The sequence below is a fragment of the Plasmopara halstedii genome (assembly GCF_900000015.1).
Source record: "Plasmopara halstedii genome assembly, contig: Scaffold_2547, whole genome shotgun sequence".
In the NCBI taxonomy this organism is placed as follows: Eukaryota; Oomycota; class Peronosporomycetes; order Peronosporales; family Peronosporaceae; genus Plasmopara; species Plasmopara halstedii.
The window spans coordinates 15,430-31,655 of record NW_020189454.1 but is presented as its reverse complement, the minus strand read 5'-3'; the positions used below and the strand labels follow the sequence as shown (position 1 = coordinate 31,655).

Sequence of the window (16,226 nt, the reverse complement as noted above, 5' to 3'; positions counted from 1 at the left end):
TTCAGTTGTATCTGCATTTGCATATCGAACAAAAGGAAATGAACTTTGTTCGAAGCAATACAATTTGAGGCACTGAATGCAGTGTCTGTGCACACTAATATACGTAATACTCGTTCCCCTATGTCAGAATCATCAGGACGGTCAATCTTGGATCACGTGAGGCATATAGTTCAATGTGCGCACAACAAAAAGTAATCGAGAAATTGAAAGTATAGACGAGATCGGGAGCCATGCACCAATCGACGCGGTTTAAGGAGTGATTTGCACGGAGCTTAAGGGGACAATGACATCGAAGATCATATTGGGAAACAAGTGTAAAATCAATTTTATTGATTGTAGAAGCTGTAGAGTGTTTTGTCGAAAACCTAAATTAAGGAAGTGTAGATGTTTCAATACGTCATGGCTTCTTCGAGCAACAATTGACCTGCCGTTCACACGTATTGTGGCGAGAAGTCCGCAATACTCATTTTGCGCAGATACTTGTATCCCAAGGGTAGTAAAGCAAATCACTGCATTAGGCAAATAGTGAAAAAGTGGAGAGGATCGATCTCATGTAAATGAACATGCTGCAAAGTATGTTCATCTATGGTTTGGGACATATATAATGCCGTGAAGAAATCGAGTACATTTGCCATAGAGGAGATTGCCATCAGATTGACCGGGAAAAGCGCAAGTTGGAACGAGATTGAAACAAGGATAATGTGAATTATAAGTTGTGCGACGACGGACTTGTGAAAAGCGTCTAGAATCAGACGCGGTAAACCAATGGAAATGGGTGAGTAGAATGCTGAAGGACAAGCAATTGAAAAAATGCGGGAAGAAACAACCGCATTGAAAGCGAAGGAGTGTGAGTAGTGACGGTACCATCAAAAGGCTGTCACACACTGAAGATTCAAGACCAAGATCAACGATGGTGCGACTAAACACTTTGGGGCGAGATTGATGGCATGCAGAAATGAACAAGTATATCATATCATCGTGTGTGCACAAACTGGCACCATTTGTCATATAGCCACGATCAGCTATCACGCATAGCACCGACAATGATTCAGGCTCGTCATCGCTTCTCACTTGCCCCATACAACACTTGAGAGTTTGGCTCACGTTGTCATCTAAGAACACGGAAAAATTTAAGTTTTCGTGTTGCTCTAGCGCTGCGTCGTCGCTTATTCTTGCCTGCGTATGCTCTAAATGGAGTCAAGTTTAAGTGACGGCATATTTTCGATAATGGCGTCTAGAAGCAATTGTACGCCCTTGTTATTTGGCTCAGCGTCACAATTGTTACGCCATATCAAGCTGCACTTGATTCAACTTCTTCCCCAACACTAGTCGGATGCAGTGTCTGTACGCCAAATTTGCTTTCCTTATCTTACACAATAAAAAATCCATGGTGCGTACGGATGCCGAGCAGGAATAAATTTTGGCATCGTTTTGCTTCTTCATAGCTTTGATTTTCCCAGCACTTAGAATAGCATCTTCAATCCGATCTTAAGCTCAAAGAAGCGAGTTGGTTTGCGAGAAATTGAGCTTCAATTACAGCCTGCTTTTGCTGCTGATTTGCTATAGTGAATGCTTTAAAGATATTGCCATTTTCGTCGGCTTGCTCTGAGAAGCGTATCTTTTCCCTTCCGTCCCGACATTCTATGCAATGAAGTCCCATATTGAGTAGCAAGTTTCGAACCAAAATCCAAATTACATCAATACTGTTGATCTCATTAAGTATCATTCCTTTCAGCGGGACGAACAATGCCAAAGTGAAAGCTCAGTAATTGAAATGATATCAAGATTAGCTGGCATCTTTGTCTAGAACATTGACATTGTTGAATTGATGAAAAAATCGCGCAAGAATCGTCAAATATAATGTGGAGAAGACTTGTGGTGGCATATTTTTCCCTTTGTCGATATGAAGTCCAATCGCATCTAGTGTTCGCGCCAAATGGCATCCGACATTTTAGCAACATCCACCATCTCAGCTCCATCGTGAACACGCAAAATATCGACTCCTTGCTCAATAGCTGCGCAACACGTTGCAGCTGTGCCAAAAACGCAGTCTTTTGGATCTGTACGGCCACAGATTTCTCCAATAAATCGTTTTCTCGACGACCCTATCTAAGCAAATGGTATCAAAACTACTTGAAGTAACATAATTTTATCAAACTATACGATCACAAACCAGGAGTGGTAACCCATGACAAATATGCTTTACATTTGATAGATTTCGCAAAAGCTTAAGGTTGAGAACGCGAGCTTTCGCAAATCCGATACCAGGATCGAGAATAATATTCCATCGATAGATTCCTGCTGCTTCAGCAGCTGCAATACGTTCTTTAAGATCATCACTGACTTCTGCTACAACGTCCTGATATTCCTACATATGATTAAAGGACAGAAATGTCATCATTCCAGCTACAATTTAAGTTCATTCAAAGTAAACCTTTAGTCCAGTCATTGTTTTTGGTGTGCCTCGCATGTGCATTAGCACCATCTATCAAGTCATGTCATTAATTTCAATGTTGTTAAACGCCCACATTGCACCACTTACCGGAACACGTAATTTCGCGACAGTAGCCAACATTTCAGAATCGTTTTGACCTGCCGATATATCATTGACAAGATTTGCTCCTGCTTTCACTGCTTCACGTGCAACGTCGGCTTTTGTCGTATCGATTGAAATTGCCACTTTGCTACATTCACGAAGTCTTCGAATCACGGGTAAAACGCGCCTTAATTCCTCTTCAAGCGTCACTGGATCCGCTCCTGGACGACTCGACTCTCCACCAATGTCAATTATCTCTACTCCGCCACGTTCCAAATCTAACGCCTTTTGTACTGCAGCAGCAACTGTATCCAGCCCACCACCATCACTAAAACTATCGGGTGTAACATTCACAATTCCCATAATAAACGTCTTTTTTCTCAATGGCCACGGTGATGTTTTAATTATTGGTAACATTGGTACAGGTGACACATGCTGCTGCTTAGCTTGAAGTGTAGCGTATAGCTTTCGTATGGGCTGTTTTAACACTGGATGAATTAGATCTGAAAATACAATTTTCATCAGGCACATAATTCTCTCTTGTAGCATCTATGATACTCTACCTGGAGCTAAATCACATAATGGAGCGAGTACAAAGTCTCGTTCAGCAATACGTTCATGAGGAATGATTAAAAACCCTTCCTTTGTATCCATTGTAACGTGTACATTGTCGTAAAACAATATGTCGATATCAATAAGTCGAGGTCCCCATCTAAAAGTTAACACGATTAGTATAATACTTCACATAACCGTCCAATGAAGACTTTGCCTTATTGTTGGAGTGCGTCCGATCTTCCTCTCGATGGTTTTGAAAGCCACAAGTACGTCTTGTGCCTTAAGTTTTGTATGAATCTTGATGACAATATTATAATAAAATGGTTGATTCTCGACATATTGTGCGGCTGTAGCATAGAGACACGAAGTCGCTTCTACTGCTCCAACCATTTCTGTCAACATAACCACAGCATTTTCCAGATTCGTGACTTTCTCGCCTATATTGAATATAAAGATTAGTTTAAAAAATAGCGATTATAGATCAAAGGATGGAAGACGCACCTAAATTTGTTCCTAGCGCCGCATATACACAAGCCGATGGAGCTGCCATCAGCCAAAAATCAATTTAAAATATTATCAGAGTAATTTTTAATGTAAGAATTGATTTTACGTTTAGGTTACATATATATGGAGGAGTGAATATTAGAGATTTTTGTTCTAAAAAACAACATTTTGACTAAAAAGCTGCTGACTAATGAAGAATTAAAAAAATTATTAGGTGCCTACAATATACCAAGGCGCTATAAAGCTGGTGTTGGTCCGTAGCCTTGGTCTTTTATACTACTATCGCGTCGATTCACGACGATGAGAATCAATTTCGGAGCAATTTAAGTCGAGAATTATTAGCACAGGATTATCAGTTTCTTGGCAAGATGAAACGGGATACACGTACCCTTGTATAAAAGGGTGGGTCAAACAAAATGGTGTGACCGTACAAAGGTGTGAATTACACAAGTTCTAGTAATCATACAATGGTGTGGCTACACCGTAACAAGAAGCCACTACGTGGCCGAACTGCCAGCAGTTATACATATAAACTAGGTGTTTCTATTTAATTCGAAAAATCTGAGGCTTGAGATATAGGCGGCTCTACCGCATATAAAGACAATTAAATTTTAAACGAAGAGTCCCTTTACCTTGGTTAAGGTTCTGAGTACTCTTGGAGTAAGCGGATTGCGATACGTTACACTCGTATACAACGTAAGGTCGGTGACCTTAGTAAGCTTCCTCTAAGCAAAGGGCTAACCTGCTGCACTTTGTAGCAGTCATAGTCAAACTACACCTGAGTCGTTACGACTGATCCTCTATGAGGATGGTTCAAAGCTCCTATTTGCTCCAGGTTATCAAGGACGGGCATAAAAAGCTGGTGTCCCTGCTTGGCTCTGAGGGCGTGCAATACCTTGCTTCGCAAGGACCTAATGCGATAAGTGCGAGCCTAGAGGCGTTTTCAAATTATGAAAACGAGCACCTAGAGAAGAAGACGTCGCTGTCGACGATGGATGACTCCTCCCGACCCAGGCCGCTCATGGTGAGCGTCAAGACCTTCGAGGGTAAGGATGGAGAGAATCTCCTGCTCTGGATGAGAGAGGCCGAGATGCAATAGCATCCGCCATGCTCCAGAACGAGAAGTAAAAAGTGGCGCTAGCAATCTCTACGATCGAAGGCCGAGCGCGAGAATGGTTCTCACAGCCTAACCAGGCATATCACGTGTGATCGTATACACAGAGCAAGAAGGAGTTGGCAAACTTTGTCCAGGAGTTGAGAACTCTTATTGCCGGGATGGCAGCAGATCCTCATCCCGAGCCGGTCGCAATGACCGCCTTTATGGAGGGCCTTCGCGCTGGCGTGACCAGAATGGAAGTCTTCTGAGTGCACACGTCTTCTTTCGAAGAGTGGTGAATGTGCTTTGGATGTCGAATTCAACTTTAAATCGGCACGACTTGGTTGGAATGCGCACCCTAGGGCTCCTCGAACGGGCCTAAGCCAATAAGTCTCAGCTATGCTGAAAAAGAGGAGGGAGAGCTCCGAGCTACCAGGCAGCGTTAAGACACCCGACGGTGTTTTGTCTGTGGAGACACCCGTCACCCTCACTGGTTGTCCCATGCGCAAGGCGCGTGAAAATTAATCGATCTGATGTTCCGCTTCTCACCAGTCTGGTTTGTCGCGGGGAAATGACAAAGCCCAGTAGGAGCGGAAGCCCTACTGCGGAAGAACTGAGCTCTGTTGAAACTCAATGAGGTAGAGGGCAGCAGGGCCTAGCCCCGAAGAGCTCCGTGCTCTTAGACACGGAATGTGTATGCAAGCCGGGCTTGCTGGTCGTAAAAGCGACCGTGAAAGGCTTAAAGAAGCCATGGAAGATTCAGATCGTTTCCGGGGCGTCGGGTAATTATGTTCGACGCTCCACGGTCGAAGAAAGTTAGCTGTATGCTGAGGCGCTGGAAGCACGTTTGAGCGACACCATCACTGTTCGCTTAGCGACGGGAACATGTGTCACTGTGCCGAGGGTCCCCGTGGACCTCGGTGTCAAGTTTCTTGACTTGGATAGCGTGGAACGCTGCATAGTCTTAGACTTGGGTTCAAGGTATGACCTTGTCCTTCGTTGGAGCACCATGGACCATGGATCGATTGAAGGTCGAAGACCTTGGGCGCTCCACGCACGTCTACTGGTGGAGCTTTATTGAGACATGAACCCACCTCCGCTAGGAAGCAAAAACAATATTGGCGCGGGCACTAGACCGGGACTGTCAATGTGCTGAATATCGGAGTATCCGAGCTGTCGAACACCGAAGGTGTATTGGAAAAGAGTCCTGAGCATGGATTGCGGACTAAACGTGGAGTTGTACGTAGCGCACTGAGCACTGTTCAAATATTGAAGCAGTTGCTGCCTATCGCTTACTTCAATCTTTCTTCCGTTTTGCATAAAGTAGATCAGCCCTTCAGTTTACCGAAAACAGTCCGTTCGCACCTTATTGATGTAGACAGCATTGTCCTTCCTACCGCAGAATCTACCCAGTGAACGATGTTGTATAGCGCAAGCTTATCCACGCAACCAACACGATGCACTCACTACCAGAAATCGAAATCGTGATCTCATCATCTTCGCTTACCGCTATTCGCCGTCGTCAAAGTCTCCATGTTTTCCGCCGCGGTTGTTGTGGTGCAAATAACCTCTGTATTGCGCATATTGACGTGAGCAGCTCTTTTCGTATTCTTTTGACTTGAACCATTCCGAAATTCTGGTCAGATGATGTCCCTGTATGTCAATATTGACGTCGTCTGACCACCGGAATCCGCTGGCACGCTCTGCAAGCTGCATCTGCCTTACTACGAGTATTTATTATGACAAGAAACCCCGCTACCAAGTTCATTGTAATGTTTCTATCCATAACGGGTAAGTTAGTACTTTAAATAAATGATTCAAATGGCATTACACAAAAGTGTACATATACAGGTATATATGAATATGATGGGACTCCTTCAGGAAGAGATTCATGGTACACGGAGGCTGTTAGCCGCATGTCAAACAATAATGACGAGAGATAGCTTTTATTTTACGCATTAGTCTAGATAGAATTAATTCTCAATCCTATGTATTATTGAATTTGCAGAGCAACGCAGGAAGTAGCTAAGTTAGAAGCTCTCGGTTCCGCTCCTGGTTCTGTACGCAATAAATATTTTGTGAGTTTGTTATCGCAGATTCTTGGAGTCAAAGCCTTTTTGGTGCAGAATTCATGGCAACCCCTGTGTACTTGGTAGCACTGTAAGAGTGCGCTGTTCGCAAACAGTCCCTCAAACACAACACACACGCTTGTGCAACGAGGAAGCGATTCCCGACGTGGGGGGAGAAGGACAGTCCCGACTTGGAGGAAAGAAGAACGATATGATGACTTAAAGGTAAATTTGCAACTGAAATAAAGTGAGTTATAGTTCCTAGCTACATGCAAAACACCCCAAGATCTCCTGGAGGTTTTACAAGTAAAACCTTGGGCTCCTGATTTATAAATCGAGGGTGTACGGAGCTTGAGCTTTGAAAACTTGAACTTCAACTTTCATGGAAAGTGTCCAGTAGAAGGAGCCGACTTACGCCACCCACTTCGATAGCTTGAACTTTAACTTTTGTGGAAAGTATCCAGTAGAAGTGACTGGATTACCCCACCCACTTCTAAGGACGAAGACACGTCGGTTTCGTCACCAGTACAGATCGCCAAAAAGAACCAGCATTTTGCGTCACACAAAATGTTTGTGGATCTATACAAGGAATCACGTATGCATTTGGAATTACCATACTGTAATCTTCTGTCATGTATTCCCACAATACATACAGGAGTTAAAGAAATGTACCTTCATGTAATGTCTAAATGGCCTATTAAAAGCTCTTGTAGTCAATCCTACGACCGAGTAGCGGAAGACTTATAGCTGTGCGGGGATGCGACATGGAATGTTAGAGTACATTTTTTCTGAACAACCAGATCAGCTCGATAGGATCATGACTATTGTTTGTCTCAACTGGACTAGAAATCCTGGCAGTCAAAGCGCCGAATTTGGCAATCGCTCTTCTATGATTTTTTGCCAGTTTTGCGAAAGCACATCCAATTGTGCCTCAGCCGGACGCCGGTGGCAAACAGATGATACACACAGTCTCAGCCTTGAAAGCCGAAGGTCAAAGCGGGTGAAATCACTCCCGTTGGAATTTTTACGACCATGCTTTGCCGTTATCAAAACAGAGCAACAGTGCGTTTCGCTTATAGTCTCTAGTGTACGAGGCTACGCGCGAGGAGGGATGGGTCGGATGGAGGTCTATATTGGTCTAGAGACGATAGACCTCAGCCATGAAAAATAGAAGAGAGCATTCTCTTAGTTGCTTCTTAGCTGCGCGGTACTTGCAGTTGCTTTATCTACGACAGTTCGAAACAACTTTGCCTTTCTTGCCCCCTCCACTCTCGGCTGAAAAGATCTAAATGTCGGGATTCGACGGACCCGTAGCGGCGAATGGCGAAGTCCATCAAGCTAAAAAATTATATCTGATTGTTTTTTTTGCGGTGGAAATAGACAATGGATCCCAGCCTTAACTGAAACAAATTAGTTTAAGCGAGGTGAGGTTTGCAGTTCAGGGGTGATGGATGTTGACTTCAGCTTCACTGGCTCTGTGAAGCCTTCAAAGTCCTGACATATCGTGTAATCACGTACTACGCACGTTTACTGAAAACGGTAGACAGTACGCGTGGGTCAAGTATGGATACCATAATTATGCGTCTCGTGATGTGAACACTGGTAAAGCGTCGAAAATTATATTGTAGTTTCAATCGAAGATTGAGAACTTTGACAGCGTAGAACAGTGTCTTGTCCTGAACATGAAAAGATTTAATTCTAGATAGTCTGTGGCTGGAATGCCGCGAACGACGTATCGAATAGGAGCTGAGAAAACTCGATCTTCAAAGTGTATCGCTGTAGGGACGATAAAAACAGCTACGGGCTGTTTTAGGGCCGGTAAATTACTGTAATTGTAAGTTTCCAGTAGAAGTGCCAACCCGTAATTGAAAGAATATCGTTTCAATCTTGTCACGATATGTCGTACTGCTGAGTCATTAATATCGTGTTACAGACCCACTATGAGAAGTAGTGAAGCTCCACAAGTGAGTGGCAAGAAAGTTTGTTTTCGCGTGAATGGAGTAATCCGCTAGTTGCTGGGGTTGTAAGTCTTCTTTCACTCCGTCAAGCGAGATGCATATAAAGAGCCGGGTGAATAATCCCCAGATGATATTACAAATCGACAAGGTCACCGAAATAATACGGCTGGTACTGGTGGAGGAGCTGAGCGAGTCACCAGTCATGGAAGGATCTGTCATTGAGAACACATGCAAAGCTCTGAGTTGAAAGAGTGAGACGGCAATCTGAAGGATAGTGCCACCTCAAGTTAATATTTGTCGAACGAACAGCACGACGTGGTGACGAAGGATCCACCACATCTGGTACCTCCCGAGTAGAGGATATGTTATGAAATTAACTTGGTTCCCGGAACCAAACACTGTGTGACACGAAACTTTCCCTTACAAAGGAATTAGTCACTGAAGCTTACTTTTGAGCGAAGCACAAAGCGAATTTGGTAAAGAAAAGTAATTTTCCACACTTTGCGCCGACATTCTGCGTCAATTTTTACTGCATATGGTAGATTGTGCATGCTTGAAGTTCTAACGCTATGAGGTCGCACACAGGATTGGTCAAAAACTCTTGCAGTCCCTCTGCGGTAGAGGTGCTATCAGTATGAATGATTTGAAACGACAGATGTCGCGGGTGTTTGCACTGCCCAATCCGGCAAAGTTTGCACATTCCAGGTCTGATTTTACCCTTCACCGAGGCAGGAACTAGCGGACAATGTCTAGGAGTCGCAACCTCGTACCGCCCCGATGGCGGTAAGTTTTCTCAAAGAATTACCAATTCTATGAGGTCCCCAATTTACTTCAAGATCTTTCGCATCCACCCCCTATCAAGTGTGGTGGGTATCACACTCGAAGCAGATACAATTTTTATGCGCCGCGAAGGCCACTAGGATTTCCAGAGACGAAAAGTTCACGACCACGCCAGAGGCAATGGCCTTTGGCCTTTCTCCTCAGTAAGCGATAAAGCTTTAGCTATCGAGCAGCTACGATGAAGTCGCAGATGCCCCATATGTGATAGTACGAATCACCTGCGCCCTTCTTTTCTCTCGTCTAGGTACGAAGGGTCGGGTTCTGACATAGGGTCGACCGATGGAAACTCACAGAAAACATCAAATCCAGTCGGCGCAGAACGCTCCATTGGAAATAATTGGATTTTATTGTAGCTCAGAGCGAACGCATTCACTATATAAATGAGCGTTCATAGGGGCGATTTTTGTAAAAGAGAGGCGGAGTTCACAGCCAAAAGATTATTGGTTATGAACATAAACGTCACGGGCCCTGTGAAGCTATGGAAAGTCCTGATAGACTCAGCAGCATCGTGCAATTATGTACGATGCGTGGATGTCGACTCCTGTAGACAGTACACAGAGGTATTATAGATGTCAAATAGAGATACAGTTTTCCGCGCCAACATTTTGACGATTGAGTTGAGATTTATGCGAAGGATGAGGACTTTGACAGCGTGAAACGTTGTCTTGCCTGTATCTGGACTCATAGTTCGATCTCATGCCGAATATGGTGCTCCTCGGACGCTATGAGCCAGGATCGAGTAGAAATCGATAGCTTCAAGTGCCAAGCATCTATTATCTGGTGAGTCTTGAATTCACCTCTACCAAGAATCTAAAGCAGACATGAAAATACCTGATTTTCGAAGCAGGATATGGACTTGTTCAAACTATCTAGCAGGGATATTGTTTACTATCTGACAGAGTTCGAAAGGCAGATGCGACGGTGATCTGCAATCCCAAGATGTCTCCAGAGTTTATTTTGGCTGATACATGAATAAAATACGGCAAATCGAGTTCGTCAGATGATATATGGTGAGGTTGTTCGCAACAGCTGCAAAGTGATGTGCTGTGCAAGCGTTAGTGGGGAGGAAGAGCGATTGCATGTCGCGCTGTTCTGCATCAGAATCAGTGGATCCACGAGCAACTGTGTTTCGCGGTCTTCTGTAAAGTCGGGCGGCAGCAAAGCAACCGAGTTCTGAAGAAAAGAATGTGGCTCATATTTGACATAATGGGATGGTATTGATAGACAGCTTTACCGTGTGACAGACCCACCATACGGGGCAGTAAAGATCCGCGTTGTGGTGGCGAGAAAAATATTAAGTTAGTAAATAAAGTGATCGGGATAGTCTGGGGAATTAAAAGTCTTCAGCATGAGAAATTGTTCCTCTGGGTAATTTGTAAAACGGTGAAGCCACCAAAAGTACGGTTGAAATTGAAAAAAGAGCTGGTCTTTTCTTTCTTCATTAATTTAACATTGTAAACACTCGCATGGCCTTCCGTTCGACGAGGGGGTTGGTTATTGATGAGGATGCTGTAATTTTTGTCTAAAGGAATATCACAACGTGGTGACAGAAGACATACCACTCGTTCTGACGGGATGCGATTTGTGTCGACTTGGTTTCCGGAACCAAAACACTGTGTCACACACCATCGACTTTGCCAAGGGACGGTGTGTCCCCATATTGATGCGAGAGAGAAACGATGGGGCTCTATGTGTTGGGAAGGTAACGGCAAGTGGCACATTACGTGCTTAACGTGAGCTAGTCGTATCCATTGTTCCAGCGCAAACGTCAATCCCATGCTAGAGAGCTACCTGATTGGTCGCACTATGTTCGGTCTTCTTAACCTAGTTGATGTCGCTATCGAGTGCTCATGAGAGACATCGATGTTTTTGCAGTGTAAAATCCAAGCGGGATGCTCTGGGGTTAACTGTTTATGCCATGTGGACTGTCGAACTCACCAGCGGAACTGAAATATATTGTCACGCAGGTGTTCAGGATGTATTGCACCATGAACAACCCGTTTTGGGTACGATACGCTCATAGTTCTTAAAGAATCGAACATTAGATGCGAAGAAACATCCAACAGTAGTGAGTAGTGTTCGAGTGTATGCGCTTTAGCAAGATTTGAAATGACTTTGATGCTGACAAAACCCTCTTTCATGATGACTTGAATGAGTAACATAGCCTGCGAAAAGAATTCGCAAAGACCAAGGTCATCGAAGATCGGCCAGTATTTCTGTTTTAAAAAAATTAGGAATTGTCTTGACCTGGCCAACTGCTTGAACAAGGATGGTGCAGTTTATGTACTGCCACGGACCAATTTGTAAGAAAAGATGTCAATCCTGCTGGTACACGGCAGATGAGGCGGTCTTCTAGACTGTGGAAGAAAGTTTCAGGCAACCTCAATTCTGGCTTTTTCAGGTCTGAATCGATCATTTCAGGTTGTCCGTGGCAGTTCAGTCTTTGACATGGGATATCATTTACTTCAAGCAGATACCAATGGATATGAACGCATCATCGCATTCTAGTCTTATCGTGTTTAGGTATCTAAGCAGAACTACCTATCTCACGAGAAGAAATTACATGCAATGAAGTTTGCTTTCATTTATTGTGTACACGTTTGATCTACACAGATCATGCCGTTGCGCACAGCAATGTCGTCGCCGGCGAACGGCAAGATGGCTGCTCTTATTGGCCAAATAGAATATATCGGTCGGAAAGATGTGTGTGGTGACAATCGCGCTTTTGCGTCACCCCAGCTATGAAACATCGCATCTCACAGTGGTGATGTAGCCAATCGATAAGGTGATACGTAGAGCGTACGAGTCCACCGAAACATGTGTTATGCTGAAAAAGCGCTGGGAAGCAAGAAGTTGAGATCAGATACCGCTCTGTCGCTGCACCGCCATTCCTTATCATTAGGCTTGCTTCAATTTAGCACTGACCTACATGCCACTTAGCATGTGTTGGTCCCTCATGAGATACAGAATACTATACGACGCACATGTTTTCCCTTGGATGGCCACCTTGGAAGGAAAATGGCATACTGCTCACTCTGCGCAATATACTTCTGGACCAAAATATATGAGTTTAGTAAGCACGTTTGTGCGCACATGCAATTGGTGCGCAAGGGTTAGAGCAAAACAGACGCCTCAATAACAACTAGAGGCGTCATTCGATGTTTGAGGTTAGGGCTAGGGATAACCCACTCAAGCCTCCTTTTGGAGAACACCTCAGGCTCCACACCAACAATTATTTTAAGATCTTCGGCCATAAGAACAGCGCCTTTGTCAGGGTCATGCTAAGCCATTTGGATAGGTACGGGAGTGGACATCCGATGCGATTATGCTATCAGGAATCGGCACTGTATGTTGCAAGAAGTGGTTTGTATCTACAAGCACAGAAGTTGCTCTTTCAACGTTCACATTTGGGCTATGTCTTTTAAAAACAATATAAGCGTGAACCGTAGTGTGGTTCAAGGGGGTAAACGAAGTACATACTGTGACATTGAGCGCGTGTAAATTATACTTCTGTGTAATCATACAACTCACATTTGAACAATTGACATAACTCGCATAACCCATTTGTGTAATTGTGCAAATCTTAGAGGCACCAAGGCATTGGTACAACTGTAGACGATAAGATTTCCAAACTGAGCGTGGCCTTTGGCCTCGTGTCGAGCAGTATAAAGAAAGTTTGACTAATGGATATTATATCATTGACATGTAGTATTAGTTTAGATACAATGAGATGTCACTCCTGAAATAGCAAAGCAAAGTGAGCACTTGATTACTGAGGCGGCTCTCAGTCTTGCTCCTGGGTGGAGTGCACGACTTCAATCTCTGAGCATTGTAAAACACAGTATTTTGCGTAAAACTTTCTAGGTCATACTTTGAGTCGCAACCTAATCCCGTTACATTGATTGCTGTGTTGAAAGTCGTAGTAGCTTTTCCCAGTACTTGCTTAGTTATTTATGTGATGAACATGCAGAAAATAATACAGTGAATGATAGCTCACAACTTTCGATGGATCCAGCGTGGGATTTAGCAATAATTTGGATTAGAATATAAGAAATCAAATTTCACTCAAAAGTTCAATCGAATTGAGAAAACGCACGATATGCTATGAGTTATCTTGGACATGGATCTTGCAATGCGGTGGGAATAAATGGACACGTGTACTAAGGTTGTGTTTGAAGACGAGCAACAGACTGCACGAAGCCTTTATCGGTAATCACAGAGAGTGAAACTATCAAAGTCATTTCGTTTAACGACAGGAGATGGAAAGTGCTTGCATGTGCATAGGTAACAGACGACCAGGCAAATTTGAACGGATTCACTAAAATTAGTAATGATAACCCAAGGAGATCCATAAAGTCTAAGCCTGACTATTGATTAATCGCATTAAGAATTCTAACCCATACATCATCAATATTTGCCAGTACTACAAGAAAGTTCAACATGACTTCACGGGGCTGTGGACGAGCAACTAGCATCAAGGTTGACGGTGGAATCGCTAATAAGTTGAAACAGGATATGGAAAGTCTGAAAATTAAAAATAGCTGAGCAGTAAGCAGCTTTTTTGGCCATCGAATTTTTAATTGAGCAATTTTTGGATCAAGAGGTAGATATTCTTGAAACGCGCATGTTCTGAGATCTGTAACTAGGATACATTCACCATTGGCGATGAGTGCAACAATTAGAGTTCGATTTGCAGCATACGTAGACGTGTGTATGAAGTATAAGTTTCTATCAACCCATGTGCATCAAATTTCGTCAAGTCAACAAGTCTGATGAGGGCTTGTTCTCTTGATGCGGTATTTCATGATACGAGAAACATAAGTGCAAATACAGTGAAATTGACGATCAAGATGCTATGCCAAAAGCGCGGATGAAGTTTTAGTTTAAGCAGAGATAACGATACTTAGTTTGTGCCGAACATGTGTGCTATGTCGGTGGAGACATTATGGCTAAAATATATTCACTTTTGCTGTTACCTTCTCACCAGCAGGCGTAACCTTTGGGTAAATTTCTGCCGACTGATGTCTTCGATCAATACTGACTTAATTAGTTTGCATTTATCGCCGTGAAGACATCATGCGAGGTAGTTGTCGTGCCACAATTCAATTCGAGTAACCACTAAAGTTTTCTTTATATTTTGACCACACATTCTGGTTTGCTGAGTACACTTAAGTTGATATATGAAAGGTCGGGATTTAACAATAAGCCAAGCGGCTTGTGTTGTGTGAGATGTAAGAAAGTTACTGTGGTAAAAGAGGCACTTGTGTCGAATTGCTTTCACAATTTGAAACATTTTGTACTCTCCTCTTTACCCGCGTAGTATTACTCGTTACGTGCTACGATCAACTTCCAGATAACATGCGCAAGATGTTGCAAGATGGGAAAATCACCAAATTGGTATGGTTTGTTCCGGAGGAGAAGTTATGCTCATCATCTAGCACGAATAAGCTTTATATTGAGGTCAATTATAGAGGGGTTTTAGTGCTAAAATTGAGATACTGTCCCAAGGAATCTATACATTCTTCATCCTTTGTCGAAAAATTATGACGAAGAGTTGATGAAAGATCCGCCACAAATATTACACCCGGAATAATAAGTCATCATGAGACAGATCTGATTTTCAAAATTATATATTGTGTCACATATGGGATGGTTTGACGTCGTAAATGCTTTCTTCTGTGCCACGCTCAAAATGGTTATGAGAGTAAATCTATCCACTCGAGGCCGATTTTCTACGTCAGGAAGGCTTACGACAAGTGGTGAGGAGTGCAGGCTTACAATAAGCTTAATGCGCACCGATTCATAGCAAGGACGTGCTACAGAATAGCAGTTGATTGGTCATGATCTTGAAAACGAATGCTGAGGGATTGGTTTACTACAAGATTTTAGCCTTGCATTTAAAGGGACGGATACATTTATACGATCTTAAATCTTCTAAGCAATGCTCTTCATGATTGATTGAACCTGCCACCCGAATGACCAGACCATTTAGTGATTTTCGGTCAATCGCATATTCGTCACAAGCAACAAATAGTATTCACTTCATCGCAGGCTCCAGCGAGAGCGACAACCTGCATAATATCAACACCGTGACGGCTAGCTCTTGTAGGCCGCACGGTGGATTGGGTCTTCAGATCAATGGAATCACTGACGCAAGTTTGTATTCGATCGCACATTGCAATACATTAATTTTCCACGATGTAAATAGATTGATTTCAAAAGATCACATACATGATTTGTGTAAAACAAAACGGCAAAATAAAGCTGATAAGCTACCAAATTCATTGCTACAAGCATCTCAAAAAGCTATTGCTAGGTAACAGGGCTACGAAGCGTTGATTTTGCAAATGAGCTGCTGCGAAGGAGCTCAGGGAAAATTTTTGCAACCGGGTTACACGTACCCTGGTAACAGGGTGGGGGTGTCACACGAGATGGCATGGTCCAAACAAGCATACGGTATGTGGCTAGGTGGCCAGTAGCTATGCATGTATTTAAATTTTACTAGAAATATTTAGGAAATCGTATCATTTTAAATTTGGCGGCTTTGCCGCAAATAAAAAAATAAAACTCAGTTTTGAATTTGAAACCAAAGAGTTTATTAGCCTTAGTTAAGGTACTAACTACTTTTGGAGGTAGCGGATTGCGATCCGCTACACTTGTATTGGTTT

The 16,226-nt window shown here is 43.2% G+C and overlaps 3 protein-coding genes across 3 annotated transcripts; all 3 read right to left on the bottom strand.

Annotated features, from left to right (window-relative positions):
• Positions 1 to 965: 965 nt before the first annotated feature.
• On the bottom strand, positions 966 to 1,920 carry PHALS_14993 (uncharacterized protein). The gene has a single exon (XM_036407156.1). It carries the CDS (start codon positions 1,724 to 1,726, stop codon positions 1,478 to 1,480), a length of 249 nt encoding a protein of 82 aa, XP_036263408.1. The 5' UTR covers positions 1,727 to 1,920; the 3' UTR covers positions 966 to 1,477.
• On the bottom strand, positions 1,921 to 3,641 carry PHALS_04233 (dihydropteroate synthase; the record flags this gene model as incomplete). Its single annotated transcript, XM_024718306.1, has 7 exons — positions 1,921 to 2,109; positions 2,174 to 2,368; positions 2,435 to 2,485; positions 2,543 to 3,039; positions 3,100 to 3,248; positions 3,306 to 3,528; positions 3,593 to 3,641. The coding sequence occupies 7 exons, from the start codon at positions 3,639 to 3,641 to the stop codon at positions 1,921 to 1,923; spliced, it is 1,353 nt and encodes a 450-aa protein (XP_024583718.1).
• Positions 3,642 to 15,492: 11,851 nt separating this feature from the next.
• PHALS_04232 (uncharacterized protein) lies at positions 15,493 to 15,734 on the bottom strand (the record flags this gene model as incomplete). The annotated part of the gene is made up of 2 exons (XM_024718305.1): positions 15,493 to 15,522; positions 15,600 to 15,734. The coding sequence occupies 2 exons, from the start codon at positions 15,732 to 15,734 to the stop codon at positions 15,493 to 15,495; spliced, it is 165 nt and encodes a 54-aa protein (XP_024583717.1).
• Between the last annotated feature and the right edge of the window lie 492 nt (positions 15,735 to 16,226).